At 38.3% G+C, this 27,904-nt stretch overlaps 3 protein-coding genes across 5 annotated transcripts; 1 reads left to right on the top strand and 2 right to left on the bottom strand.

The window, feature by feature from the left end:
- Positions 1 to 126: 126 nt before the first annotated feature.
- On the top strand, positions 127 to 27,904 carry zgc:175280 (cationic amino acid transporter 2 family protein). Of its 3 annotated transcripts, none has more exons than XM_025910712.1 (13): positions 127 to 212; positions 19,265 to 19,321; positions 19,969 to 20,338; positions 20,457 to 20,591; positions 20,820 to 20,970; positions 21,063 to 21,196; positions 21,484 to 21,706; positions 21,888 to 22,024; positions 22,172 to 22,274; positions 24,477 to 24,610; positions 24,711 to 24,877; positions 25,041 to 25,149; positions 25,260 to 27,904. In XM_025910712.1, the coding sequence occupies exons 3-13, from the start codon at positions 19,969 to 19,971 to the stop codon at positions 25,400 to 25,402; spliced, it is 1,806 nt and encodes a 601-aa protein (XP_025766497.1). In that variant the 5' UTR covers positions 127 to 212; positions 19,265 to 19,321; the 3' UTR covers positions 25,403 to 27,904. The 3 variants fall into 3 exon arrangements, with proteins under 3 accessions (XP_025766497.1, XP_013127748.1, XP_025766496.1); XM_013272294.3 differs by having other exon boundaries at positions 20,457 to 20,612; XM_025910711.1 differs by lacking the exon at positions 127 to 212 and adding an exon at positions 713 to 747 and having other exon boundaries at positions 19,265 to 20,338; positions 20,457 to 20,612.
- Positions 2,003 to 8,227, bottom strand: b4galt4 (UDP-Gal:betaGlcNAc beta 1,4- galactosyltransferase, polypeptide 4). Its single transcript, XM_025910713.1, has 6 exons — positions 7,930 to 8,227; positions 7,526 to 7,758; positions 5,632 to 5,819; positions 5,389 to 5,511; positions 5,194 to 5,298; positions 2,003 to 5,114 (listed from the first exon to the last, which is right to left on the bottom strand). Exons 1-6 carry the CDS (start codon positions 8,183 to 8,185, stop codon positions 4,979 to 4,981), a joined length of 1,041 nt encoding a protein of 346 aa, XP_025766498.1. The 5' UTR covers positions 8,186 to 8,227; the 3' UTR covers positions 2,003 to 4,978.
- On the bottom strand, positions 12,189 to 16,890 carry casr (calcium-sensing receptor). Its single transcript, XM_025910710.1, has 6 exons — positions 16,685 to 16,890; positions 16,297 to 16,603; positions 15,274 to 16,113; positions 14,951 to 15,181; positions 13,827 to 13,950; positions 12,189 to 13,744 (listed from the first exon to the last, which is right to left on the bottom strand). The coding sequence occupies exons 1-6, from the start codon at positions 16,867 to 16,869 to the stop codon at positions 12,609 to 12,611; spliced, it is 2,823 nt and encodes a 940-aa protein (XP_025766495.1). The 5' UTR covers positions 16,870 to 16,890; the 3' UTR covers positions 12,189 to 12,608.

Genomic DNA, 27,904 nt, shown 5'->3' with positions numbered 1-27,904 from the left:
TTTTTGTTTTTTTTAATGGCTCCATTTAGAGCAGGGGTCGGCAACCCTGTGCACGCGTGCATTAACTGATGGCACGACCATAGCTGGATTGCCCCGTATGCCAATGGTGTTTTTTCGTTTTTATGGGCCGATGAACGGATGAGGTGGATGAGGAAAAGGGGAGGCAGGAGGAGGAGACTGCCGGTCCGAGTGTCAGGTGAACTGAACTTCAGGTAAGAAGTCATGACCTGCAGTCTATCTGGGTCAGATATAAACCAAGTTTAGGTGGAGTTTATTTTCGTTGTGCTGACTTTTTACCGTCAGTTACAATAACTCGTACTGCGTACTGGCATGACGGAGTTTCGATACAGCTGGGTGATGTTACTGATAGTGAACTATTTTATTCATAAGGTTAGTTAGTAGAGTTGCCAACCGTCCCGTAAAAAACGGAATCGTCCCGCATTCAGAGAAAATATTACGCGCTTCGTATTGAGGTGAAAAGGAACACAGTTTGCTGATCGGTATTTCTGTCGCAAGTCCTGTCTCTCTTGTCTATCGCCCACTTTGCGCCAGAAAGAGGAAACCAGCGGATGTCGCGCTGTTGGATGATGTAAGCTGTTGTTAGAATTTATTTAATATTAATTTCTAGTATCAGCTGATGTTTGCTGGAGCCACAGCTGTAAAAGCTGCTCGGTTTGGATATCTGGGGAGAGGGAAACACGACGATGAAACCAGGGGATGTCCTACTGAATCATCAGAGCTGAACAGGTGATGAAGAAACAGGTTTACCTTTTAGGTAACATGAATGAGTTGAAGGGAAGTTGTGAACTGTTTCTGAGAGACAAATAACACCAGGATCCTTTTCTAAGTAGCTGACAGCTGGTACCTGTGCAGGGGCGAGTCTAGGAAAGTTTTGCCAGGGGGCCAGGTAGGGCATTAACAGGGAAAGGGGGGGACAAAGAAATACTTTTCTTTCTTATTCTCATTTAAAATGCTTTTATTAAATAATTATCTGAATCTTACAACCAAATGTTTTATCTGATATAAAATGTATAGAAATCATACATATACCAACAAGACAGCGTACATCACTGTCACAACAGCGTTTGTTTTCATTGAAAGCCTTTATGGCTTTTCCTATAATACCTGGTGGGCCGGTCTCTAGTTAAAATGCCTGGGCCGATTTTTTGTCCCAGTCCAGCCCTGGGAACCACACGCAGTGAATTAATCTGAGAAGGTGCATTAAAAAATAAATGGCCGGGCTAGCGATGCACATCGCAAATTAGCTCGCATAGACACATTAGTTGTGCGGCTTCTTAATGACAGTATCTTAGCTAACAACCCCAACTACCAGATTCAACTTGTAATTGGCTAAAAATAACTTAGCCTACTAGTGAGAGGGACGTTGCTAGCTGGCAGTTTTTTCAAGCGATGTTGAAATTTCCACATTCTGTCACTTCAAAGGCTTCAGGAGCTGTCCGCTCAGTGCAGCATCAGCACCACGGAATTACATGGATACATCCGTAGACTCCAGACATAATTCACAATGGGTTTTCAGGACTTTCAGGTGTATGGACCAATGTTTTCTTTTCTGATCAAAGCAGAAAGCTTTAATGAGCAGCTGGATTTGTCTCGCATTAACTGGCTGAGTTAATGCCAGTTAATGCAACATTGACATGTAGCTGATTGAACTGAAAAGCTCGACTCTGTGGGGGTCAAAGTTTGCAGAACTACGATCGCAGCTGGAATCCACAGCTGTGCGTGTTCATGGAGCTTGCATTTTCACCTGCTGGACATCACTACCTGACAAGATTAACTGTCTTCAGAACATTGCAGAGGCCTGTTCATATAGAGCGTTATTAAATTTATTGCTAATGCAATCATATGGCACATTGACTTCTGAGGAAATTTTAGATGGCACTCATCATCAGAAAGGTTGCCTACCCCTGCAATACAGTATATTGTACAAGATTATCCAAAACTGTATTTTAAGCACTGAAACACAAAATAATAAGACTGTTCATAAGAGAAAATATTTTTATTATGTTGTCTAAAGAGAAAATACTATTTCAAGTCAATCAAATTGTGTCCCTTTTTTTCTTCAGAACTCCCATCATCCAAAACAAAAACGAAAAAAAATTACCACATCACATTCTAAAACACTTTGAATTCGAGAGAATGTAAGTTTAGGTTCTTAATGCTACAATATCACAACATGATTTTGTCAGTCCTGATCAAGAAGTTACAGCTCAAAATTTGTACTTCAAATATTTCAGTCATAGGAAATAAAAGATTTAAAACCACAGTACATATAAAAAACAAACAAACAAAACCAACATTCATCAAGGAGTGTAAATAGAACTGCAATAACAGACAGTATGGCCACCAACAACATAGAGAACTTGTATTCAGAATGGCTACAACACACTGCAGATTTAAAGAGTAGTTGGTTCATCAACAGTGCAAGAATACACGTACACACACGCGCGCACACACACGTAATTCATTGCCACCTGTATCTTACAATCATCTAACAGCAGACGTAATCTATATCCCAGTATAGTTAGTAATATTGCTCATTGAAAAAGATACAAATAAGAACATATCTTAATAACATCTTAACAGCTATACTACCTTGCATTAAAATAAAAACATGACAAATTTATGTATCAAACATGTTTTTAGACAGCATGCAATGATCAAAGCACATATGCAATTTGCTCCAGTCTGAGATGCCATTACATAATAATAATAATAAATAATCCACCACCAAACATTTTCTACTAAATAAAAATCAAGCATGTTAGTCGTTATAAGAACCACGCTGCATCAGAAAACATGGCTCACGATGCTAATTTTGTAGTTGTGTGTATTAATGCAGCAAAGCTGTTTTTTGTTTTTTATAGCAATTTTATTGTAGAATCATTTACTGTGATCCTAGAGGAGCTTACAGTGTGCACTAAAACACAACTTAGGCATAGTTGACCTTCTAATAGACAATATTCACAGTATTATGGTGTGAAAATGCACAGGTTCCATCAATAGCAATCGTGATAATAAGGCAGCTTACTGTCCTATACTTGTTTTCATAATGACTGGTATAATTAACTCCTTGAATTCGTTCATTACATCACCCCGTTTTTTTCCTAAATCTTAAGTCCTTTCATTTTCAAAATAACATATCTGAATGGAATGCTTTATATATTATTATTGCATGAGATTTTAATCTTTCTGCTTCATCTGTAATCTGATGTAGTAGTGGTGAAAAAGACGATTATCATGCTGAACTTAAAGTGGTTGTTTACCACTCACTGAACAAGCATAAAAAGCATACAAACGCTAGAATACCGCTGCCAAATTTAGAATAAGGAAGACCTTAGATAGCATCATTACTATGATTACTGTGATTTTACTAACATTCCAAACATGTCCTTGTTTTTGCTAGAAAAGTAAGAAACCAAGTGTTGAATCCCACAAATACAGGTGTAATTTATCTATAAACAGCTAAATGATGATTTAAAATATGTGCTGTTTATTAGGCACTTTGTGCTTTTGTATTGAAATTATGTTTTAAGTAATAATATAAGCTAGTTTGTAGTTTGGGGATTTATCAAAATTAATAATACAGCTTTAGTGCACATTACATTCATAATCCAATTCTCAACTGCCATCAGACTTGAACATTAACGTTGTCAGATGTCTTCTCAGTATTCTGTCTCATGAGCCAGTTGCTCAAGTTAAAGCTGGGGGAAAATATGCTGTGACATGCTGTGTTAGTGGAGTGGAAAACCTGAAGCAAACATCTAAGAGGTGTTAGATCGAGATGCATGTCAAAAAATCGTAACAATTGTAACTACCAAACTGTAACTGTAGGAATAGTTGTATGATATTGTACTCGTAAAAAAACACGTAAGACACACGCTGTTAACAAATGTTAAGGCAGGAGCGTAAATTAATCAATGTTTGGCAGCTGAAGGCTTATCAAAAACTTGAAATTGCCAGGTAGGGTGAGGCAGAGCTGCAGATTAAAAAAAACAGGTTTATCTAGCAGTAGATAAACCTTATAAGCCGTTAGTTTGTTTTCTATGGGATCTTGTTTCAGTTTACTTTAATTGCACCCCTCCTCTCCACCGCTGCACTGTGTATGTGTCTCTGCTGAGCTCTGCTTGCATTACAGAGACACGGATAAAGCAAAGGGTAGGCAGACAGGTGAAGAAAGGGTTTCTTGAAATGATGGGAACTTATGACATGTAATAAATGTGTAATAAATCTCAATTACTGTTACTCCATCTACACAGTTTAGTTTAGTTTAACCAGAACCAAGCAGTTATCCAGTTTGCTCCTGGCACTGTCTATACTGATGTCCACCATGATATTTTCTCTCCCCTAAGCATTTGTTTTTACTCTGCTTCTTAACAAGACAGGCTGCAGAGGTGTGGACCGGAGTCGGGTCTCTCACAAGAGCAGAGTCGAGGAACGCTCATAAATCAAGCGTTAGCCAACTGCCAACCTAGCGGCCAACTGTGAAATGCCGGGGTGGGGGCTAAGTTGCATATTTATAGTAGATAAGCACATAAAGGTTGATGAGGAAAATGTGTAGAGTTAGCCATTGTAAGGCACAAAGATTATTTAAATGGAGAAAAAAAATGTGCACTGATTTTAATTATCATAGATGACTTTTTAAATGGTTTAGACAATTTCAAATGAGGGATTTGGATATTTTTTTGACAAAAGCAAAACTTTCCTTGTCAGAAAAATCTTTTGGTTTTTTACATGCTGGTAACACTATGAAGATTGGACATAACTCAAATGTTTCAGCTAACTCTGAACGCAGCTGCTGGTTTAATTTGATTCTAGTATTTAAACTAAATCAAAACAATGTGCATTTTGCATGCTCAACATATTGTCTTCTGCATGTGTTGCAGTTTTTCCTGCACTCTGTTGTCTGTAAATATAGCAAAGTATTTTTTGGTCACAGGAAGGCTTACTATTTAAGATTTCAACTTAATCGCTTGCCAATGTCCACGGTAACATTCACATAGAGAGGCATCCTCTCAACTGATAAAGTCTTATATGAGCAGCTGTTGAGTCCATCTTTCCTCCATGACTGTGGTGTTCGACCCAACAACCTCATCCTGGAAAGCACAAAATCCATACTATAAAATGACCTGTAACATGCTACACACACGTTATTGCCATCTCTACACTACTGACCTGTCCCGGTTTACTTCATTGCCACTGTCTCGTTTGTGAAACACCATCGTGTAGCGAGCTACGTTCTTGGGCGGCCGAACGATCTTCATTTTCTGTAACTCAACCCTGCATGAGACAAAAACACGCATGCTGAATGAATACGTACTCCGAGCAATGTTTAAAATGTCGTCATGTTTTCAGTTATTGATGCCTCACCTGATGCGAAGGTCATCATCTTCTCCACCCCAACCCCAGTATGCATTTGAAAACCCATTCACTTTAAAAAACTGGTCTCTGCTCAAGGCTGTGACTCCTCCAAAGTAGCCTTTATAACGCAACCTGAAAGTGAACAAACATGAGAGAAAAAAATTAAAGACAATAAAACCTCTGAACATATCATCATTGCCTTTTTCATGACTTTTCATGACTTACAGTAAATTTCCTCTTAGTCATTCTTACCTGTATCCCGTTGCATTGCGGCCAACCACCAAGTGTTTGGGCTGCGTGTCACAAACATATAAATTATGATCATTTTCAGGTACCAGGTCCACATCATGGAAGATGAAGCAATCCCAGTTGTAGTCTTTTAGTGCCTCCAAGTATCCAATATTTAGTAACTTGGCACGATTAAAAGTTACATCACCAGCCTTTAAAAAAATAAAAAAAAGAACAAGAACAACAACAGAAGTACAAAGATTACAACATGCAAGACACCGTGGAAAGTTCAGAGCTTATTGCAGATGTCTGTGTTCTCCTGGTGTATGCGATGAGCTGCTATGCATTACTCACTGCAAAGAAAAAAAAAGGGCTTTTACATGTAAAAGTGATTAGGGACAAAGTATGATTTAATGGTGCTTGTTTGTGTAAGTAGAAATAATAATCTTGCATATCATTGCATATCTTTCTTCATCAAGAATAAAGTTATTCATTACTGAAAGCCTATTATAGCCATTAGTGATGAATAATCAGCCTATTTTGGGAAAACCTCTGAGACTAAAAAAAAAAATCCATCCACTTTCCTCCCCATATCAAATACAGTGATCCAGGGGGGCTGGAGTCTAATCCCAGCGACCATAGAGCGTGAGGCAGGGTACTTTACTGGACAGGTCGCCAGTCTGATGCAGAGCTATCATAGAGATACAGAAAACCATTCACACTCACATTCACATCTGTGGTTAAATTAGAATTACCAATTCACCTAACCCCACTAACTATGAAGTGTGAGAGGAAGCTGGAACACCCAGAGAGAAACCACAGAGGGTTATGGTTAGGCTGAACAGAAACTTTGCTCATAAAGGCCCCAGCCAGATGGTGGTTTGAATTGAGGACCTTCTTGTTGTGAGGCAAAAGTGTTAACCACTGTGCTGCCCAACTCCAGCTCGACTTGATTAAATAAAAAAAATTTAAAAAAAGAAAAAGAAACACCCATACATAGGCCAATAAAATTCTAATCCACCGATGTAGGGCTATTAGGTTGGAAAGCGAACTATTATTAGCATTAAGATTAACATCTTTACTTATTCTTAACATCCAGAAACATCCGTAAGAAACTTTGGAGACATGAGAGAACAGGTCAAAGGTGACATGCTTGCTTTTCCTGTCTGCAGTCACTACATACATGCAGACACACCCTCCAAATCTATGTGGTACTGACTGTCCAAGAAGTTTGTGCTTCAGTTTTAGTGATTGAAATTCTAGCACTTTACTAGCAGGGGTGCCTCTAGAATTTTTTCATAGGGATGGGGCCACTAAATATTATTGGGCTGGCACACCAATAACAGAATTTCCTGTTTTATTATGCTGTTGTCAAATATAGGTTACTTGAAAAATATGGCAAAAAGAGGGAAAGAAAAGAATTATATGGCCAGGTAATTTCTTGCTATTAAAGTGCATATTACTGAAAATAGGTACATATGAAAACCAAATAAGATTTTGTTATCTATAATAATCTTTTTTGATTGAGTGATTGACTGGAAGTCCCAGCCATCGCTTTAATGAGTCTCAGCAGAGCTGACCAGAAACAGTTTAAGATTCACTCTGCCAGCTAAGTTTAAGTTTAACTTAAAGTTAACTCCAAATAAGTATTAGATCAAGTAAGAGTTTGAACTTCTGGCTGTTGGCCCTGAGGGCTTTTCGGAGCATGACTGTCATTTTTCATTCAGTTCCTCCGGTGTTACTGGTTATATTTTTCGCAGTAATGTTTAGGTAGAGAAAAACATGTTGTAAGACTATGTATGTAACCAGGAACTTTCAAAAGCTTTATGCAAAATAAACCAGAAATATCTGTTCCACAAGCATAAGAACTGAATTAGCATGACCTTATATAAAAGCTGTTCACAAAGTTGACAAATACCTGCTGGATGACATAAATGGCATAGTGTAGTTGCTGTCTCTGCAAGAAGGGGTGCAAGTGATGCAGGAGGTAGAGGAGGTGTCGCTCTCGGTTGCGATGAGGGATTAGGATTGCTACGCTCTGCCTCGCTGTGCAATCCGAGGGCTTATACTCGCCTTCATTTACTTCTTCGTTGTCTTTCTCTACATCCTTCAGTTTCAGAGAGGACTCAAAGGACAGTTTCACAGCCCCCACTAGAGAAACAACATTCACATGTTTAACAGTGAACATTTGTTTTAATGTGTATTAACACTTGTTAGCATGACACGTTCGACGTAAAGGGTTGATTGATGGATTCCTTGAGTTATATGGTAGTTCTTTCATCTACACAAAGGCATCTAGATAGCATTTTGTTCTATACTTACACAGCAATGGTGACACCTGAGGGCACTTGGTTTTTTGTGGTGGGGTATTTATTTCATTAGCTGCTTCTATCTGCAAGTCGACCTCTTTCCTCTGACTCTCTTCTTTGACATGAGTTTGTTGAGTGGTGGGGTAGATAGGTTTCACCATGTCTCTTGAAAATATTGCTATCCATGCCAGTAGTGACAGCACAAGAATGAGCAGTATGACGTACTTGCTCTTGCGTGAAATCTTCCTTATACTTGAACAATAGCCCATGGCTATGTGACTTTGCTGATGTGAAGGCAGAAAAAGTGAATGTAGATTCTGTAAGCTATAGTTTAAGCTACTTCTTTCACAAAGAGCGTTTCAGCAAAAACAGTGACAGCCACAGATTCGCTGACCTGTCATCCCATACTGATGAGACATGCTCCTTGACTATATAGAAACTAATTATTATAATCACTATTATATAGAGCAAGCACTTATTTGTGAAATTCCATTGGTGAATCCGCAAAATCCACTTTCAAGGGGGAAGGCCATATGCTTGGACACTCCACCAACTGGGAATAGATGAACAGGAAATAAAAATGTTAGAACCAAAAAAAGGGTGTGTTTTTGCTTGGAAACATGCAACACATTTTGAGGGCAGGTTTTAGCTAACAATATGTGACATATTAGCAGGAAAAACCACATTAAGGTAGCAAGCAGTTTACCCTGTTACTTGAACTGATGCATCTACCTTCTGAACCTGTACTACCATTTGAGCGGTTTATTGCTCAAATGGTAGTTTCGCTGGTAAAGTATTCATTACAGAAAATGTCTGCGTAATAAAACAAACTATCCTGTTTCAAAAACAGAAAATCCCTGAAGATATAGAAACAGCTAAGTTGATCAAAACTGACAACTGCTTGTTAATAGCAGTAATTTTCTTTAGATCCTCCTGAGAACCGAGGGGGAAAAAAGCATCTTAAAGCTGAACCTTTTTTGTGCTTTCCTTTCTCTTTCGAGCTAAAAGAGCCCACCCATAACACATGAGAGACCAATGGAAAGCCCTGGATGTCCTCTATTAAGGACATCAGGATTTAGTAGGGTAGCTGATATAAGTCAAAAGACATAGAACAAAAACAAATGTCCATTACAGAGGAGATAAATGAATAAGCTTTTTTTCAGGTCTCATATTTAACCCAAAAACATGTAAAAAAAAAAGAGTAACTCCAGTTTCATTGACATACTACTATAATAATACACTCGCTCCATTAAATCAAACACACGTCATAAGCTGACATAACAATTAATGCCAACTCTTTCTTTCCGTTATCATTATGATCATTATGATTAGGATTTTTTAAACTCACAACCAGCGACAAACAAAACAAGTGAAAGCCATTATGCTACTGCTAGCACGGTTGTCCTCTCTTGGGATGCTAGCAGGAAAGTGTTTTACAATTTAAATATTAAAGCTCTGCCATTTTTTAGTAAGATTTCACTGTGTTAATTTTGAGAACACAGTCAAGCTAACGTCGACTAGTTCGTCCATAACACGAGGTGCAGATCAACGAAAACAGTACCTTAGTGTTTTCCTTATACTGGTGCCAGCTCCTCTCTCTTTTTATGACTACAGAAGCTCACAACTTACACGTTGATGCCCTCACAGAAACTCCACCTGTAGTTATAGCTTACCTACTAGCTAGCTGACGAATGCGGATGTAACGGTTATTAAAAATAAAACATTATCATTAAAACAGACACGTGTCTTGGAAGCCGAGCACAGTCTGGCCTTCTTTCAATTTAACAGTAATTTCCTTACCTGATGATGAAGTAACGTTTCATACACTACAACATCGCTGTAATTAGCCAGTCAACCACCCAACCTGTCAAGTAAACGTAAATTAGTAAGGACTTCCGTTCCATGCATTTCATAATAAAGGTTTACACAAAGACCCTTAAGACCTTAACGAGACCTCGGGGGTGGGGGTTAACGGTTATATTATTTATTATGAGTCCATAAAATCTTCTTTCATTTCTGCTTTTTATATTATTTGTTTATGCCTCATATACGCCGTTTTACTGTTGAGGCAGAAAGTCGGCGAGTTGATGATCATGTGCGTCACATAAATACTTCCGGTGTGAAAATTTCAAAATACAAGTTTGCGATATTTTGATGACGCCAAAAACTACTGCAGGACAAAACTCACGGACATATTTTTACTGTCAGTCATTGCTCTACACACAGTGCTTCTGTTTCTTCTCATAGTTCTAAAAAAGCAGAAGAATTTTGACCAAGATTAATAAAGTTTTTATCTTTTCTTATCTTTATTTCCACTTAAATGTCTTATAAATGACTCTAGCCTAATTTGTGTCTATTCTACCTATGCAAATTGGTATATATGGACTATAATATGGACTTGTTTATTTATTTGAATTTATATTTGTATTTGGGGTTTTCTTGTTTGTTTTTTGCTAATTCTGAGCATTGATGGAGAGTCATAAGTAAACAGCTTGTAGAAAAGCTAAATAAAACTGCACTGTAGTGCAGTTTTATTTATCTACAAGCTGCCTTTGAAAGTTTGCTTTCCAGTTTTTTTTCTTTCCATATTTAATTTTGTGAGTGTTTTATGTGAATAAAATATGAAAGATTTAGCTTAAATAAACTTTGTGAAAGGGTAAATTTCATACTCCACTGTAGTTAAAATTCAGTGAAATTCCTATTTCCACTTGAATAATTACAGTACTTTGACAAAACTCTCTCCTTTTTCAGCTAGGGCAAGCTTTGACAGATGTGCACAGCATGCAATGCTTCCTGGTTATTTTGTTCAGTGTATGGCTCGTCCCACCCTAGAGTTCAGATGTCAGCAACATGCTGGTCGTGCAGCAGAGCTATATTTGTGCCTCTGCAGATAAAGCTTGTTTCGTCCTGTCAACAGAGGAGTTGGTTGTCCAGCTGCACCTCAGCCAGTTTCAGGTCGAGTGTGGTCCTGGATAACTGAGCATGCTGACCTTTTATTGGGACATGTGGGAGGTCTGGTGCTTGTGAGATTCCCTTTTACCTTATTTTTGTAATATAGTTTACATATGTTATGTTATATTAATATGCTATTACATAGCTTGTGGGATTTTATTATATTTTGAGACTTGGATGTGGGGTTGTGGTTTTGACTTCAGTTGTGGAGGGCATTGAAACAATAGATGTCACTACTTTTCAGAGGAATATTTCCTTGGCCGCGTTCCTAGATGGTGGTGTTGAGCTATAAATTTCCAAGTCTTGGCTTTCATGTTCACACAGTGTGGGCTAAATAATTCCTGTTTTAATTAGTCATAAAATATGATTGGACTTTCATCTAAGTCACAAAAATAGACAAAGTCAGTGTACTGACACTAATAATATGTAAACCATCGTGGCTATCTCCGCCTTTATTAAATACACACGTTAAACATTCACAGCAGGAAAATTAAAGAAACCATTTCATTTCATAACTGGTCAAACATCCATTATCAATATTCACTTGAAACACGCACTTCTTTCTGGTGTAGTTCAGACTTCAACTGACAAGAGACATTTATGACTATATATTCAGATTGAACTGCTGAAACTCAACTATATTGTGGTGTATCATTTACAGGTGATTTGGCACCATTAAAGAAGCCTTACATTATGATACCTTCTCTATTGTATTTCACTTTTGTGTCGATAGTTTCATATGCATGTTAATACTCAGTTCTCTATCCTTTATTATTCTTAAGGAGTTCAACCTTAATTTAAAGTAGAAAGTTCACCAAAAATATCATTAGCTTTGTGGAGGTACAAGGTGCTCTTTCACAATATTCTGGTAACAAATGATGGGATTTTTTTGGAGAACAGACTCCACATAGCCATATACTATTATTTGTGCTCAGTACATCCATGAACACGTACATTTATGGGTGTCCTGTATCGTCTGTTCAATAAATGTTCATTGATTTGTTAGAAAGCTTTATATGTAAAATGATCTCTGCAGCCCTGAAATAAACACGTCCCATAGAGTTTAGAAAAGTTACAGATTTTACAGTTTGCAAGCAGATGGCTGCTCCTCCTACCACTTTACATCTCACGCACATTGTAAAGAAATGACTGCGGGGCAGGACTACTGCACGAATGACACTAAGATGTGAGATAGGCCTGCACTGTTTGCAGTTGTCAGATACTTGTGATAAGCAAACCACAAGCAGAGAGAGTTCTTAGAAAGATCAGAATCCCCTTTAGTCAGTGTGTTCACCAGATTTTCTAGTAATAAGATCCAAGAGAATTTAGGTAATTTTTACTTGCATCTTGGTTCATTTTTATTATATACAACACAATATCGGTAGTTAGTTTGTATTTTACAAGCTCATAATGTCATAACAAAATATAATAGAGGGATTATAGGAGGATGTTTATAGAGGAGGGAGCATTGTGCCATAAAACAGTGCGAACGCCTTTTAGAAAGTGGATAATCCTCTAAAGAACAAGCAACAATTGAAAATATTGCCTGTATTGTGTTTTACCATATTAGCGGAGTCAACTTTAATCAGAAATACTAAAGGTAACAGAATTCAAGTACAGTATATTGTTTGGACTCATCATTCTGATAAAATATATAGAGAAAAAACATTCTAAAAGTCTAAAAAAAATACACTCCTACTTAATTTGGATCAGTGAAGGTGACACATCAACACCTAGCGATTACATCAGAGAACTCCTCCTGGACTCCTCGAAACTCAAGGACAAAGTAACCGTTCCACTGCCAAAGCTCACCCTTGGCCTGTGCTTTCCTGAAGCAGTGTCGTAGTCATTGCCATTGGTCTTGACGCTGATGGATGAGGAAGGAGTTGAGGCAGAAGACCCACCGAGGCTGCCGGACTTTTTTCTTGAAGTTGTGCTGTGTTTTAATGTAGCTTTGGCAGCCACTTTGAAAGCATGGGCTGCAGTGCTGCATCTGACTTCCTCAATGGTGTTCCTGGAGGGTTTGAAGAGGATGATGTAGACCTTGTTGAAGAAGATACAGGCTAGCATCCCAAAGCTAGAAGCCAGGATAGCAATGACCTCCACAGCTGAAACAAACTTGCCGTAAGTACTGAAGTATGCGGGAATAAAAGAGATCCAAACAATAAAGAATATGAGCATGCTAAAAGTAATGAACTTGGCCTCTGTAAAGTTTTCTGGAAGTTTCCGTGACTTAAATGCAAAGAAGAAACATATGGCTGCCAATATGCATGTGTAGCCAATTAAAAACCCTAGAGCCATCACGGAGCCCTCATTGCATGTGATAAAAATGATCTCATCGATGTCATGATTTTGGTAGCTAGAAGGAGGGGCATTGTAAAGCCAGACCACACATATCATGACTTGGACAAATGTGCACAGAAACACCAGGAGAAACTGCAGATTCAATCCCCACCATTTACGATGGAGACTCGTAGGAATCTTGGCCTCAAATACCAAAAGGACTCTGTTAGTTTTCACAAGGATGCAGGAGATGCAGAGAACAAAACTGACCCCAAAGGCGGGTTGGCGTAAACGGCATGTCCAGTCTTGTGGCTCTCCAATAAAGATGAGAGAGCTGGAGAAGCAACAGATAAGTGAGAAAAGGAGCACATACGATAGTTCTCGGTTTGTGGCCTTCACAATTGGGGTGTTGCGAAATCTGACAAAGACTCCAATCACAAAGGCTGTCAAGACAACACCCAGAACTGCACATATAGCCAGAGCTATCCCAAATGGTTCTGTCCAGGAGAGAAACTCGACTTCCTTGAGGAAGCAGAATGTGTGGTTCCCATTTGACCAGGAGTTATTTGGACACTTGGCGCAAACACTGGCATCTGTATAAGAGAAACTGTGTTAAAACTCTATCCGTAATAAAGTCTAACATTAGCAGAGAGTGTTTTGCATCTACCTACATACCTTTATGATTACTGTATTCACCATCAGAACACTCTGTGCATTCAAAGCAGCAAGTAGGCATGCTGTCTATGATCCCCTTTCTTGTGCCAGGTTCACAGTCCTCACTGCAATTAGAGAACGGCACCTTTCGAAGATAAAACAAACAAGACGGTTAATGAGAAGGGTTGATTTAGATGGGCATTCAAATGTAAAATTAAAGATAATTTATCTCTGTGATGGTGTATATTGTATATACAGCTGTTTTTAACATCACTGTAAAAAGTTATTGTCTTTAAAAGGTAGACAGACGTGAAGTACATCTGTCTAACTTTTAAAGACCAGTCCAGCTTTATCAAGTCCAAGTTTTGCCATCTTTACCTTAAGTCAGGAATCAATATGCATATAATAGCATATTGAATGATGACAGGAAAGCTGTGTGGCAATCGTGCATAAAAGATGGTTGTTGCCTGTGTCTCTGAAATGTAAAACCAGTGGAACTATCTTGGTGCGTGGATTATACTGTGTTGTGGACACGGACACAGAAATCTGCAGATGGCACTTAAAGAAATCCCCCAGTACTTATTTAAAAAGAAGTCTACATTACAGAAGCAGAAGGCATGGGGCTTCACACACACCATCTTACATAACAGAGACCGAAGCAGACACCACCTGACTTATGGATGTGGAAACTATACCATACATGTGAGTCTCAGCGTTTACTCTGTCCTAATGGGTTAAATATAGTGTGATGTTCATTTTATCCAGAGAAGGGTAACAGACGCAGAAGGGTAACAAATACTGGCCCTGTAAGGTGGGCCATACACTGCATTTCCAGTGGTGGAAACAGGAGGCCAACCGGGGAACTACATCCCCAGAAGGCAAAGGCTGACATGCAAAACTCGGAGCTGAAAAATGGTAATCCACAACCACAGAGGTGACATCTGTATTTAGCTTCACATAAAATCACAATTTTAGTTTTGGTTCACTCTTATTGCTCCGATAGTACTTGTGCAGACAGCTGTTTTACCTTAAAAAGTACCATTTAGCAGCTGAGACACTGATATGTCAGTGCCGTGTTTCCTTGTTTCTGCTCAATGACAAGAAATAACAGTGTTTTAATGGACATACAAAAGAGTTTCACTGACCTCTGTGCTATAGCCATTCCAAAGAATCTTTGTCCTGTCAATGAACAGCTTGGCTCCTCTCTTGGCATGCATGTTGTAATATCCAACCTCCTCAAAAACCACAGAGCCATCTTCAGTAGACCTGTGCCAGTTTATAATGGTGTAATTTGCTTCCATATCTGAGTTCTCGTCAAAGCGCATCTTTTCTCCCATGCTGTTGGTGTAGTTCAAATGCCTAAGCTGCTTAAGGACCTGAGAAATAGAAGAACATGCTTTCATGATTCACACATTGGCATATCTAATATTTAACTTGTTTTATTAAATAAAAATTAAATACATTGTACCTGCCATGCTTCCATTTTTTTTATATCTGCGCAGGAATTGTTTGCAAAAAGTCCACGCCCAGGTGTGCATGTGAGTATGTCCTGTAGCGCCTGTGCAATGGAATAAACTGCAACATAAACGTTATAGGAGATACGAAGGTGTTTGTAGTCCAGGTATGGTGTTTCAACACTTGCGATGTCCTCCTCACCACTACACAAAGGCCTGAAACTAGTGCTGCCATTCTCACTTTCTTGGAATCTTGGACTATCTTCTAGATAGCAGTTGAAGGTTTCTTCCCAAAACTCTCTGACAAATTCATTATGACTGTCTTTCTTTGGTTGGACGTGCTGTAAGAACTCTCTAAAGCCAGGTATACGACCTGCCTTTAAAGCAAAACCAATAGTCCCTGCCATAACATCAAGATATTCTGGTTTAGCAACAAGGGAGGAGATTGCCCAAGCTTCACTGGCTAACCAGATCCGATCTGTGATGTTTCTCCTAACCATCTCCTTGATTAGAGGTTCAACATCTGGGCCACTGGCAAACACAACGATTACTTTAGCTGTGGAATTCTCAATCCTGTCAACCAGAGCTTTGATTTCATGATCCTCAAAGTACTGAGAAATAAGTTCATTTAGATGAATGCAGATGTCTCGCTCTTCCATCTCCTTCTCAAACTTTTCAATCCCTGGACGCCCATACTCATCATCGGAGGCCACAGCAATGACCCAGTTCCACTGAAAGTACTCAATAATGTCTGCCATGGCTGTGGCCTGGTACTCATCTGTAGGAATGGTTCTCATGAATGACTTGTACTGATTCTTGTTGCTCAGTAGGCGGCTAGACGAGGCGTAGCTGATCTGAAACAGGAAATTGCTCAGTTAATCTATCAGGTTTTCATTGCATCTTCTTAATTATCTTTAGCCACTTTCAAGTCATTTATTGAACAAACACGAAAATCATTATATGTAGACTTAATTTTTATGGATGTAGATAATGAAGTAATGATGTGTTGTTGACATAGCTATTACCCAGCAACTCACCTGAGGGATATAAAATAGACCCAGCAAGTTTGCAACTGCTGTGGAGACAGCAGATCCAGCAGCTCCTACTACTGCAATGGTTGATGGTATGTGATCAGTGCAGTTGCAAAACTCATCTAAATTTAAAGAGTCAATCTTATTTTGGGCCACAAAACTTAGGGTGGCTTCCAAGGCTTTTGACACAGTGTTGCATGTGTCAAAAATCCTGTAGCCCAGCGTGATGTTGGGAAGGAGTGTACTGCTGTTATTAATCTCTTCAATCGCAAAAATCATGGCCTGGAGCCAACGAAAACCACGGAAATTGAACCTGTGCAAAGAAAAAAAAACGCATGAGTACGACACACTCGGTTTTCAAAAGCGTTTTTTGTTAACTCGGAGTATAAATTACCTGACACACTGGGTGGATTCTGGCCGGGCTGCAAGGTCTTGATCTTTGGATGCAATGCCGAAGTGTAAGGGGAAAAGACCTCCAAGTAAAATATCACCAGTCATCTGTGCTCTCTGGTGGGGTCCGTACGTTGAAATCACATAACTGGACCCCAGCAGTGTCAAATAATACAGAAGCAGTCTCATGGTTTTTTTTCTTTGATTGGATACGATTGTTTTCTGTGACTTCCCAGGGTGAAGAAAATTTCAGTATTAACTTCTCCCATCAATCTGCCTGCTGTGTTGTTTTGTGTTATTCATGTTTATGCTGATGAAGGTCTACCTGTTTGAAACATAGAGATGAACAACTCATTGGTTAGAAATAAGTACCGCTGGTGAAATCATTAGAGTTTTCAGTTTTTAATTCAGAAAAACACAGTAATACTGATTTAACTCCAAATATTGAGTTCACTTTCCAGCTTAAGCAGGACAAAATATTGTAATGAGCCATCATGGCCTAAGGCTATATTTCGTGCTCGAGCCAGACCACTCAGATACAGAAGTTTTCTAAGAGTTAGGATTTTTCTTAATGAGCTGACTTCCTTAGTTGTAATTCTAAGAAGAGATAAATTTGAATATTTCACACCTCACTAACAGTGTCATAGTGTTCTTGAAATATCCTAGATGAACTGAAACAAGCACAGGATATACATGAGCCAAGAGAGAAGTCACACTCTAATGACCTTCCTGCAAATGCTATGGCCAGTGAACCCAGTCACCATGGAGAAAAGCCATAGTGGCCCTGCTGCAGCTGGCTAATACTGCTGGAAAAATGCTGGGGCAGAGCCGTGATAATGAAGTAACTACAACCCCTAGGAGCCATTGTTTGTCACATTACGGAGAAGAACAAGAATTTTTATTGCACTAAGGAGAAACAAAAAAAACACATTAATTTTCCACAATTAGGATTTATTACATCTTGCAGGTAAATGTTTAAAAAAACAGAAAGTAACTCAGTTAATTCAAAGAACAGTTTTAACTAAACTGTGATTAAAAATTGATTCAAAAGCGTTTTAAAATCAATAAAGCCACTAACCACGGTTTTATTACTGGTTTCAAATGATTGAAACCTAAATCAGAAAGTAGTTATGGGTCTACTGGTTAAAATAATGTCCTGCTTTTTAAACATCCATTTAAAACAACAAAAATATGGCATTTAAGCTCAAATAAAACTTACCTCCCAAATTCCCGAGTGTTACTTAAGGACATGCGAAACAGTCAATCTGCAGCTATTCACCGATTTTAAGGACTTTTTCCCAAATATCCTGGCTGCTGAATGATTTCACGAGACAATGCTGCTGGCTTCTGAACCTCTTTCTGCAGATGAATCATTAACAAAGAGAAGGATAGGCCATTTCCTTCAGCTAATGAAGTCAGCTCACAGTTCACTCCTCCTGAAAGAAATCACATCTAAAGTGGCAGAGAATAGGTTGGGGCTTAAATCTATTCTTTTGTCTACGCTATTACAAATGAAAATTACTGTATTTACTAGGACACAGCCTCATTGTTGGATTAAAAAAGACGAGTTGTGGAGATTGCCTTTCTGTACGGGCTTTGATAAAAGTTGTATTTTAAACTGGATTTGGAACAGGATTATTAGTATTAATATTATTAGTATTAGTAGTAGCAGTAGTAATAGTAATAGTATTATTACTATTTTTATTATGTAATAACCAAGTGCCTTTTTCACGTTTACATTTTTATTGTATTTTATCTGCATTGTGATTCCATGAAGCCCTGGAAGCAATGGATTGTACCCTTATGTTCTACTAATTGTTCTCCAAACAATTAGTTGATTCCCGCTCTGATGAACAAGTCAATTTGTTGCTGAGGAGATGTCTCCAGTGAAAACCATTTCACTTTACAACATGTTGACTTACCAGGGTCCCAAGGCAACTGTGTGTTCACGAGACATCAGACACACAGAAGCTCTCCAGAGGTTACAATAAGTCTAATAAGTCTGTTCTAAGTTTCTGTCAACTTCTTTATAGCTAGAGGAAGGTCGTCATACTGCATGCAGACCTCGGTATGCTAATCAGCAGGCGTATAAAGTACTGTGAGAACCATTAACAGTAACATTTGGTAAATGAGGCCAATAATCTTACAGCAAATTAGTGCATGGTTAATTTGTTCACATATTATTGAAAGAAATGACAATAAATGAGTAAATGTGTTTCTAGATTTGAAGCGAAAATAAATTATAGAGTGAATTAATAAATTCACCAGCACCTCTTTATGACCGAATGTATGAATCAGTAAGAGCAATTCATCATTAAGGTCTCAATAGCTTATTTTCATAGCAGTCAGTTTAATTCAGATGTAAAAACATGTTTAGTATAAATGTCATCTACGCACACAAACAGCTAAAATAAACATTTGTTTTTTGCTTCCTCCCACCTTTATAAAGTCTTGATATGTGAGTGCTCACACAAATCATTCTGATCCACTCTTTTTGGCACATAAGTCTGAAATGTAACATAATGTGTAAAAAAATGTTGGGCTGTGAAGAGTTCACAGTGAATGAATTTATCCTCATACACAGTGTGGAGTGGGACAGATCAAAACAGACTCACACAGAGTGCAGCATTCAGCTAGAAAGGTAAGGAATGTCTCTCTGTTTTTATTGATGCGGCTATAATATATCAGCTGTAATCTCAGCTGGTTAGTTTGTGTAATTAGTTTGCATGGCTTATTTTATAATGACATCTTATCTGACTCACGGTGAATCATCTGCACATTATATAAACACTGTAAAATCATAAATTTATTATGATAGAGCACTATCTGCTCTCATTTACTCAGTAAATAGACCATGAAATATACTTGTCAAATTATTGCATGAATAACAAAGTAAAAATTAGTGCTTATAGTTTCTACTGTTTAGGAAAGTTTCTGTATGTGTAGTTGTAGCTTACTGTTGATGGTATGAAATGTGAGCTTGTTCATATGTGAAATCATATGGTGATTTATACAACTAATAATTATTATTATTAAATGCATAAAGGCTTTGAGTGCTCAAGTAGAGCAGAAACGTGCTATGTAAGAAAGAGTCTGTTTATCATTTACCAACTCTGATTAAATGAACTATAAAACAAAACAAATTTACTTTGTTTAATCAGAAAACAGCATTAAATATCATTCAAAACTACTCCTGGTTGTATTCACAATTTTCTCACTGCCACTTCTCAATTTTGGGTGTTCTTCTAGTACCCACACAATTAACTGAATAATTCCTGATTATCATAGATGTCCGGTGCAAAGGTGCTGCAGTTCCTGCAGAATATTTCACGTAGAAAACCTCTGGAGCCTGAGGGTGAAGTGTCCAACTTTCGCCGGTGTCTGACTACCCTTGATTTGGTGGCTCTTGGGGTCGGCAGCACACTGGGGGCCGGTGTGTATGTGCTTTCGGGAGAAGTGGCCAGAGCTGTGGCCGGGCCAAGTATCATAATCTCCTTCCTGATAGCAGCAGTGGCCTCCATCTTTGCAGGACTGTGTTATGCTGAATTTGGAGCTCGTGTTCCCAAAACTGGCTCTGCTTATCTCTATAGCTACGTGACTGTGGGTGAGATATGGGCTTTTGTCACAGGCTGGAACCTCCTGCTGTCTTATGTCATAGGTAACAATAAGGCCATTGAGTGAATATTAATCCTGGAAAAAACATAGATTAAAATAATATTTGTCAAGTGATTTTAAGTAACACCAGGTACTGTTTGCTAATGGCTTCTGTTGTTAAGGGACATCAAGTGTAGCCAGAGCATGGAGTGGGACTTTTGATGATCTCATTGGAAATGTCATTGCCAACTCTTTGGGCAAACAGGTTGCAATGGATTTACCTGGATTGGCTCCCTATCCAGACTTCTTTGCAGCAGGTATCATAATGCTCTTGGCAGGTAGGTTTCATACAGTAAAAACCTAATTATTTATTAACATAATACAGGTACTCTTAGTTTATTGTAAGTTTAAAAAATGATTAAAAAAAAAAACACAAGAGGCTGAAGTCTCCTACATATTTTTGACTAAAATAAATATTTGACAAATGAGTTTCCACTGGGTTCATTGACATGGTGAAATTAATTCTTATATATTTTTCTTTCAAGGGATTCTTGCATTTGGTGTTAAAGAGTCGGCCACTGTAAATAAGGTTTTTACAGCAGTTAACATCCTAGTGTTGCTCTTTGTTATCCTCTCTGGGTTCATAAAGGGGGACATCAACAACTGGTACAGATATGAAGTCACCCTTCCAAACAAGTATGGCCGCCCCCTTTCCCCCGTTATTTTGGCTTCTGCTGTATTTTTCTTTCTTATTTTTTAGCTGCTTGACTGTTGATCACTGTTTACAGGAACTATATGACCCTGAATAAAACCACCACATATGGCAGTGGAGGATTTTTCCCTTTTGGTTTTGAGGGGACATTAACAGGAGCAGCCACTTGCTTTTATGCATTTGTTGGATTTGACTGCATTGCCACAACAGGTAACTTTTAGGATTTGTGTTTCAAAACCCTTTAAATGCAAAGCCAGTAATTATGATGCACTCCATAAGGAAAGTGAAAATTTGATCACAATTACTTCAGAATATGTTTGTGGCAATTTCAATTGTCCAGAAAAACACAGAGATCTTTGCACAGTAGAATATTCTGTACAGCATATACATTTTGTAAAATAGTTTATTTTAGAGACATGGTGCTATGTCATAAAAATGCATCTAAAGATTAAATGATGACATAAACCAAACTGGGATAAATTTGTTTTTTTCTTTAGGAGAGGAGGTTCAGAACCCTCAGAAGTCAATCCCACTCGGGATTGTGGCATCTCTCCTTATCTGCTTCTTGGCTTATTTTGGTGTGTCTGCTACCCTGACTCTTTTGATGCCATACTATTTGCTCAGCGTTCACAGCCCACTGCCTGTGGCCTTTACATACATCGGCTGGGGCCCTGCGAAGTATGCAGTTGCTGTGGGATCACTCTGTGCGCTCTCAACAAGGTATAATGCATTAAGCACCACCTATAAACAGAACTACAATTCTTCATACCTTACCATATTCCTTTGGTGACATTTATAGCACATACACTAAATAAAATCACTGGGATCATTACTAGGAATTAAAACAGGGACACGTGAATAACTGAATTGCTGTTAATGAGCTATGAGCTTTTTTCCGAAGCCTTCTAGGATCAATGTTCCCGATGCCTCGTGTTCTCTATGCCATGGCCCGGGATGGACTGCTCTTCAGACCTCTCAGTAACATGAGTGACAGACAAAGTCCTGTCATTGCTACACTGGCTTCAGGGGTTGTAGCAGGTATAACTAACTTTAGAAGAGATTATAATAAAATTTTTTTAATTGCATTTTTTAATTATTTGATTTTGTTAAGGCCATCAGCTACTACATTGATAAAATGGTTGCAGAATTTTATAAGCATATTTCATTTCTCCTACTTCTTTGCAGCTATCATGGCTTTATTGTTTGACCTGAAGTCGTTGGTTGACATGATGTCGATTGGAACCCTGTTTGCCTACACACTTGTTGCCATTTGCATTCTCATATTAAGGTACAGATCATCACAAGTATGCATGTTGGCACTGCACTTATTACTGCTTTTTATTAGTAGTAGTGTTAGCATTTCTTATTACTCTGATCCGAAGTAATTGCTACAGCACTGGGGAAAAAATCCACTTATTTCTTTATATTTTGCACCTAACAAACAAGACTTTCTTGCATTTTCTAAAAGTGATCTTCACCATTAGTATTCCGGCTTTCTGAAGGTCTTTCAAAGTTTTTCTTCAGACACTGGCTGCTTTCTCACTCAGTTTGAGTCCAGTCCTTGTACCTGACCATTTTCAGAGGAATGTTTTTTGTTTGTTAAATCACTAACCTATGAATCCTTCAAATATAAAAGGGTTTCTAACTGAAAGGATGAAATGGCAATATGTCTAACAGACAAAGCATCAGTTTAAAACTGTATCTTGACGGGCTTTGTTCCTACCAGCCTGTCGGACCCCCCCAACATAATTGGTTGCCATTTTTTTCAGTTAATGCCGAAGATAACACAAAGAGCTATTAGCCAGAAATGGGCATATCTTTATCTTTGACCAAGTATTGGAGTTTGACAGGACTTGTTAGTTATTTCTTTGGAGAAGTATAAGATGATTTATATATATATGGTTACTGAGTGTATTATTCTCTTGTGCTTCTGAGTTTGGTTATAGTCCTTGATTTCTTGCTATGCTAGTCACTCCTCGTGTGCATTCTCTCTCTCTCTTTCTGTCCCTTGCTTGCTCTCTCTCCCTTGGCTCAGTCATGCCTCTGTGTTTGTTTACCCTTTCCTTGTCTTGGGTTCTGTGTCTTGAGTCTGTGTCCCCATCCCTGTGTCTCTTATTTTGATAGTCTCATGTCCTGTGTGAATTGTGTTCAGTTTTGCTCTGTCTCGTTTCCCTGATTTAGTTCAGCTGTGTCCACGTATGTGTTTGATCTCCCTGTTTGCCTAAAGTGTATATTTAGGACCTCCGTTTCCTTAGTTCCTTGTCCCAACCACCATCATGCTGTGTCTCCCTCGTGTTTTGTTCTCCTTGTTGATTATTAATTCCATTCTGAGTTTCCAGGTTTTCTAGTTTGTGGTTTTCCTGTAAGTCCAGCAATAAATCTGCTTTTTGAGTCCAGTTCTGCCTCTGAATCCTGCATAAAGCTTCAGCCTGCCAAAAACAACACTACACCACAATCTTGGCATGGCGTCCAGTTTGTCCTTAATAAGTGAAGAAACTGGAGAAAATATTACCTACAGCTAATGAACAGTATCTGAAAGTCATGTCCTTAAGACATAGAAAAATATACAAAGAGCCAGCACAGGATTTGAGAGATCCATCTGCCCCTTCAGTTGTTCCATCCACTGGATGATCTCACTGGAATGATGGCTGTCCTTCAAAAGCGATTCTTAATGAAGGGAGCAAGGAGTAAATGCTGAGGTTTGCCAAATACCTCAACACAAGACAAGAGCTAGACTAAAAACCAGTGGCAACAGGTCTTATGGAGTGATGTCTGCAGCTAAAACACGGTGGAGACCTTGTCATGTTGTGGGGCTGCATTATAGCCAGTGCTGTTGGAGATCTTGTCCAAACTGAGTGGCAGCTAGTGGTAGCTCATTAATAGAGCGTGCTAGGGCGTAACAAAATATATGGAAACAAGGAGTCACTCAAGACATATATGCACAGGGTTGTATATTTGTTATTGAAAGAAGCTTACCTTTATGAGTGGTTACAAAGAACCTGTGATAAGAAACAGAATTAAGTTGTTTATACAACTGAATGAGTATTATCACTGCCTTCTATGACGCTTGTAGTATACCTAATAATATTTTTAGATATACAGGTTAGTCACAAAGTTGCCATCTTCTCAACAAACTCAAAATATTGACACACATTTTACTGTCATAAAATGTGTGAGTACGCCAGGTAGGGAAACAATAATGCACAATAATGAGCTTAATGAAATTAAACAGATGAATGACTCAGGGTTTGCTTTGTTGAAGAGTTTATGAAGACATCAGGTTTTCTTTACTTTAATCAGTCACTAATAATTACAAAAGATCATATAATGAAGTGCTGTTGACGTGATGTGTGTTGTTCAGACATTAAAAATAGACTCCAGGGTGTGAAAAAGAAAAAAAAACAGGAATTATTATTATTATTATAAGTAGAAAAAACTAAACACCTTAAATGTTTTCACATTTTTTAATTATATTTCCTTAATTTTACAGGTACCAAACTGACCTCAGTGATGGTTCTAGTTTAAACAAAGCAGAACCTTTTACCATTGGAGGGATAGTATGTCCTCCATACCAAGCCACTACAAGGACATCAAAAAATGTGTCCCTTTTAACTGTTGTTATTAGTGAGTTATCATCTTTCTGTTGTACTTTACATAGATCTTTTTATTTATTTAATTTTTGATTAATAGAACTCAAACTTATTGACGTATTGATTCTCCTCAGTCTTTTTAGCAGTTGTTCTCAGCGTCTTCGTATCTGAGGCTGTAGATTACCTGCAAGCCCTGCAGTGGTGGAGCCTACTTTGTCTTTCTGTGATAGTAGCAATGATTTTTCTCATCATCCTCATCGTCTGGAAGCAACCGCAGAATACAGCAGAAGCTGCTTTCATGGTATGAAAGAAAGACAGTGAAGACTTATTAAAGAAAGCATAGAAATAGAAAAAGAAATTTAGCCAACCTGTATTAGCATAACATGTTTATTTATTTTTTAGCTCTAAAGTTCTGAATTTGTTTTTGTTTTCTTTAATATCTTTTAACTCTTCTATTTCCCCAGGTTCCTTTTGTTCCATTACTTCCTATTTTTAGTACCTTTGTCAATGTCCATCTTATGGTTCAGCTTGGATCAGACACTTGGATCCGCTATACAGTGTGGATGGGAGTAGGTAAGTGCAGCACATTTCTGTTACAAAATACATAAAAAAAGATTATACATGTGCAAAAATATCTCTTTTTATGTGTGTGACCGCTACGTTTCTTTTAAAATTTTGAAGAGGTTTGATCATCTACTTTTGTTATGGTGTTCGCCACAGTGTGCAGAAACAAAGGCTTGAAAATTCACACGATCGAGTCAGTATTCACAGCATCACTGCTGCTATGGAACAAAGCACGAAACCTGGACAAGATGTAACTGGATAAATACAGTGTGTATTCAATGACGTAAATTTGAAAAAGAATACCTGATTTGCTTAAATCTCACAATGGTGATTGTCTCAGGAATTCACAAACTTTTATTTGGCAGAATCCAGCAATGCAAGGCTTTATGCAATACTCTGCTTTTATATTACTGTTTTGTATAAGACATAATTAAAGAAAAGAATGAGGAAGGATTCAGCAAGTATTTCAAGTATAATCACATAATTATTAGTATTATATAACAAAAAAACCCCAAAACATTTAGCTTATATATTAAATGGTAGATAATCTATAGAAATGTGGATTTTGTGAACAACAGAGTAGAAGATGACAATGTTTTTAGTAGAAGCGACCAGAATGGACAGAAGGACAGCTCAGGTTGAGCCATTTGGACACAAAGTCAGAAAGCCAAAATGGCCTGGACATGTGCAGAAGAGGGATGGTGTATACACTGGACAAAGGATGTTGAAGATGGAACTTCCAGGGAGGAGGAAAAAAGGAAGACCAAAGAGAGGGTTCATGGAAGGTTCATGTAGTGAAATAGGAGGACAGAAAAGTATGCTAGGGACAGGGTGAGATGGAGGCAGATGATCCCCTATGCTGAGCCCTAAAGGGGGGATTTTGTGATTAACCTGTCACAGCTGTTCAAAAGGAATTGTACTCATGATGCCCATTTCTTTTATGTGACAGAGTCATATTCATGTTTAAATGCAATTCAACTATTTTATTTTTCTGTATATAATACATTGTAATGGCATGGGTTTAGTTTGTTTGCCTTGTACTTAACTGCCAGTATAGCCAATACTCTGTTATTAAATGGACTTTAAAGTAATAATTTTCTATTGTCATAAACATTTGATAGGCATGAAATTAAAAAGGCATTGTAAGTTTTGAATGAGATACTCTGCACTTCATGACTCCCGTCTCCCTATTTTAAGTTTTATTTATTTATTTTTTTACATACCTTCCTTATGACAACCTTTGTAAACATGCCCATACACAGCCATGCTGCCTCCATGCTGTGATCAAATGCCACATTTATTTACAACACGTGATATGAAAGGAACCAATGAAATGTGTGCTTTGTTTAAGCAGGCACCGTTTTTAAAAAATGCTCTCGATCAAAACATAAACAGACCGTCTGTAGTGAAAGGCAAAAGAAGCCGTCCTCAAAAAAGAAAAATTCCACCTGCTACTCTGGAGGAGTTGTCACTGCTACTGGATACACTGCTGGAACACAGTAAAGCTGTGGGTTTGTCAGGAATGGAAATATCACACTAAATACACTGTATATTCACCTACTTTACCCTAGTCTCTGGCATTTTTACACAACAAATGCACACAGTCCCTTGGCCTTACAGATCTACAGCTGCACTGTGTAAAGTACCTAAATGCTGCAACAGTGACTGAAAAGCAGGCAGAAGCTATTGAGGGGCACACAAGATTTCAGCACAAGAGCCCTGATTGGTTTCGATGGCGTGCAGGAAGAATTACAGCTTCAGTGATGCACGCTGTATTTGCCACAAGTTTGGAAACACCAGCCCAAAGTGTTGTTAATTGTGTGTGCTACCCTGAAAACTGTGTCTGTTACACAAACAAGATGGTGAGTGGAGCATGAAGAGGACGCACGAAAGGCCTACACCAAAAAAATTGCAGCACATCACTACAAACTGCAGGTTCGTATATGGGGTTTTATTGTGAACACCATTTTTCCTGAACTTGGAGCATCTCCTGACAGACTCACAATGTGTGACTGTTGTGGGAAGGGGTGCCTGGAGATTAAGTGTCCTTTTAAATACACAACGGACAGCATTAAGCAGACATTGGATGCACAGGATAAAGACTTCTGCCTGGAGTCAGCTGCAAATGGACTTCACTTAAAGAGGATGCACCCCTACTACTCACAGGTGCAAACACAAATCTTTGTCACCAGCTCCAACCACTGTGACCTCGTTGTATGGACCCAAAGAGACATGGCTGTGGTACGCATCTTCCCTGATGTGTATTTCTGGGAACCACGTTTGAAGAGAGCACAAGAGTTCTTCAAAAAAAAAAAGTGTGCCTTCCAGAACTGGTGGAAAAATATTTCTCCAAGCATAGTTCTGTTCTGAATGCCCCATAATTTTTTATTTAGGGGGTCTAGATTTATGCCTGAAGTGCATTGCCATGCAAATAATTTGCATTTACTGAATATGTACTTACTAAGTACCACTGTTCAAAAGTTGAATAAAGAAACAAAGAAATTTCTGCCTTTTTTATTAAAACCACTTTATAGAACATCAAATCAGTTACAATGTAGAATCAATAGTTTACAAATGACAACATTTTTACATAAAATAATGACAGCGTTTACATAATAACACCCACTACTAACATTCTGTAAATTTACTGTATCTTTTGAAAAATTCACCCTCTTCACCCTCACATGGAAGAAGTAATCTGATTGACATGGTGGTATGTAGCATTTTGTACTTGTTGCTCAAACTACCTACAACTTGCCCGACA

This window comes from Oreochromis niloticus, linkage group LG10, assembly GCF_001858045.2.
Source record: "Oreochromis niloticus isolate F11D_XX linkage group LG10, O_niloticus_UMD_NMBU, whole genome shotgun sequence".
Taxonomy (NCBI): domain Eukaryota; kingdom Metazoa; phylum Chordata; class Actinopteri; order Cichliformes; family Cichlidae; genus Oreochromis; species Oreochromis niloticus.
This window is presented reverse-complemented; position numbering and strand designations above follow the sequence as displayed.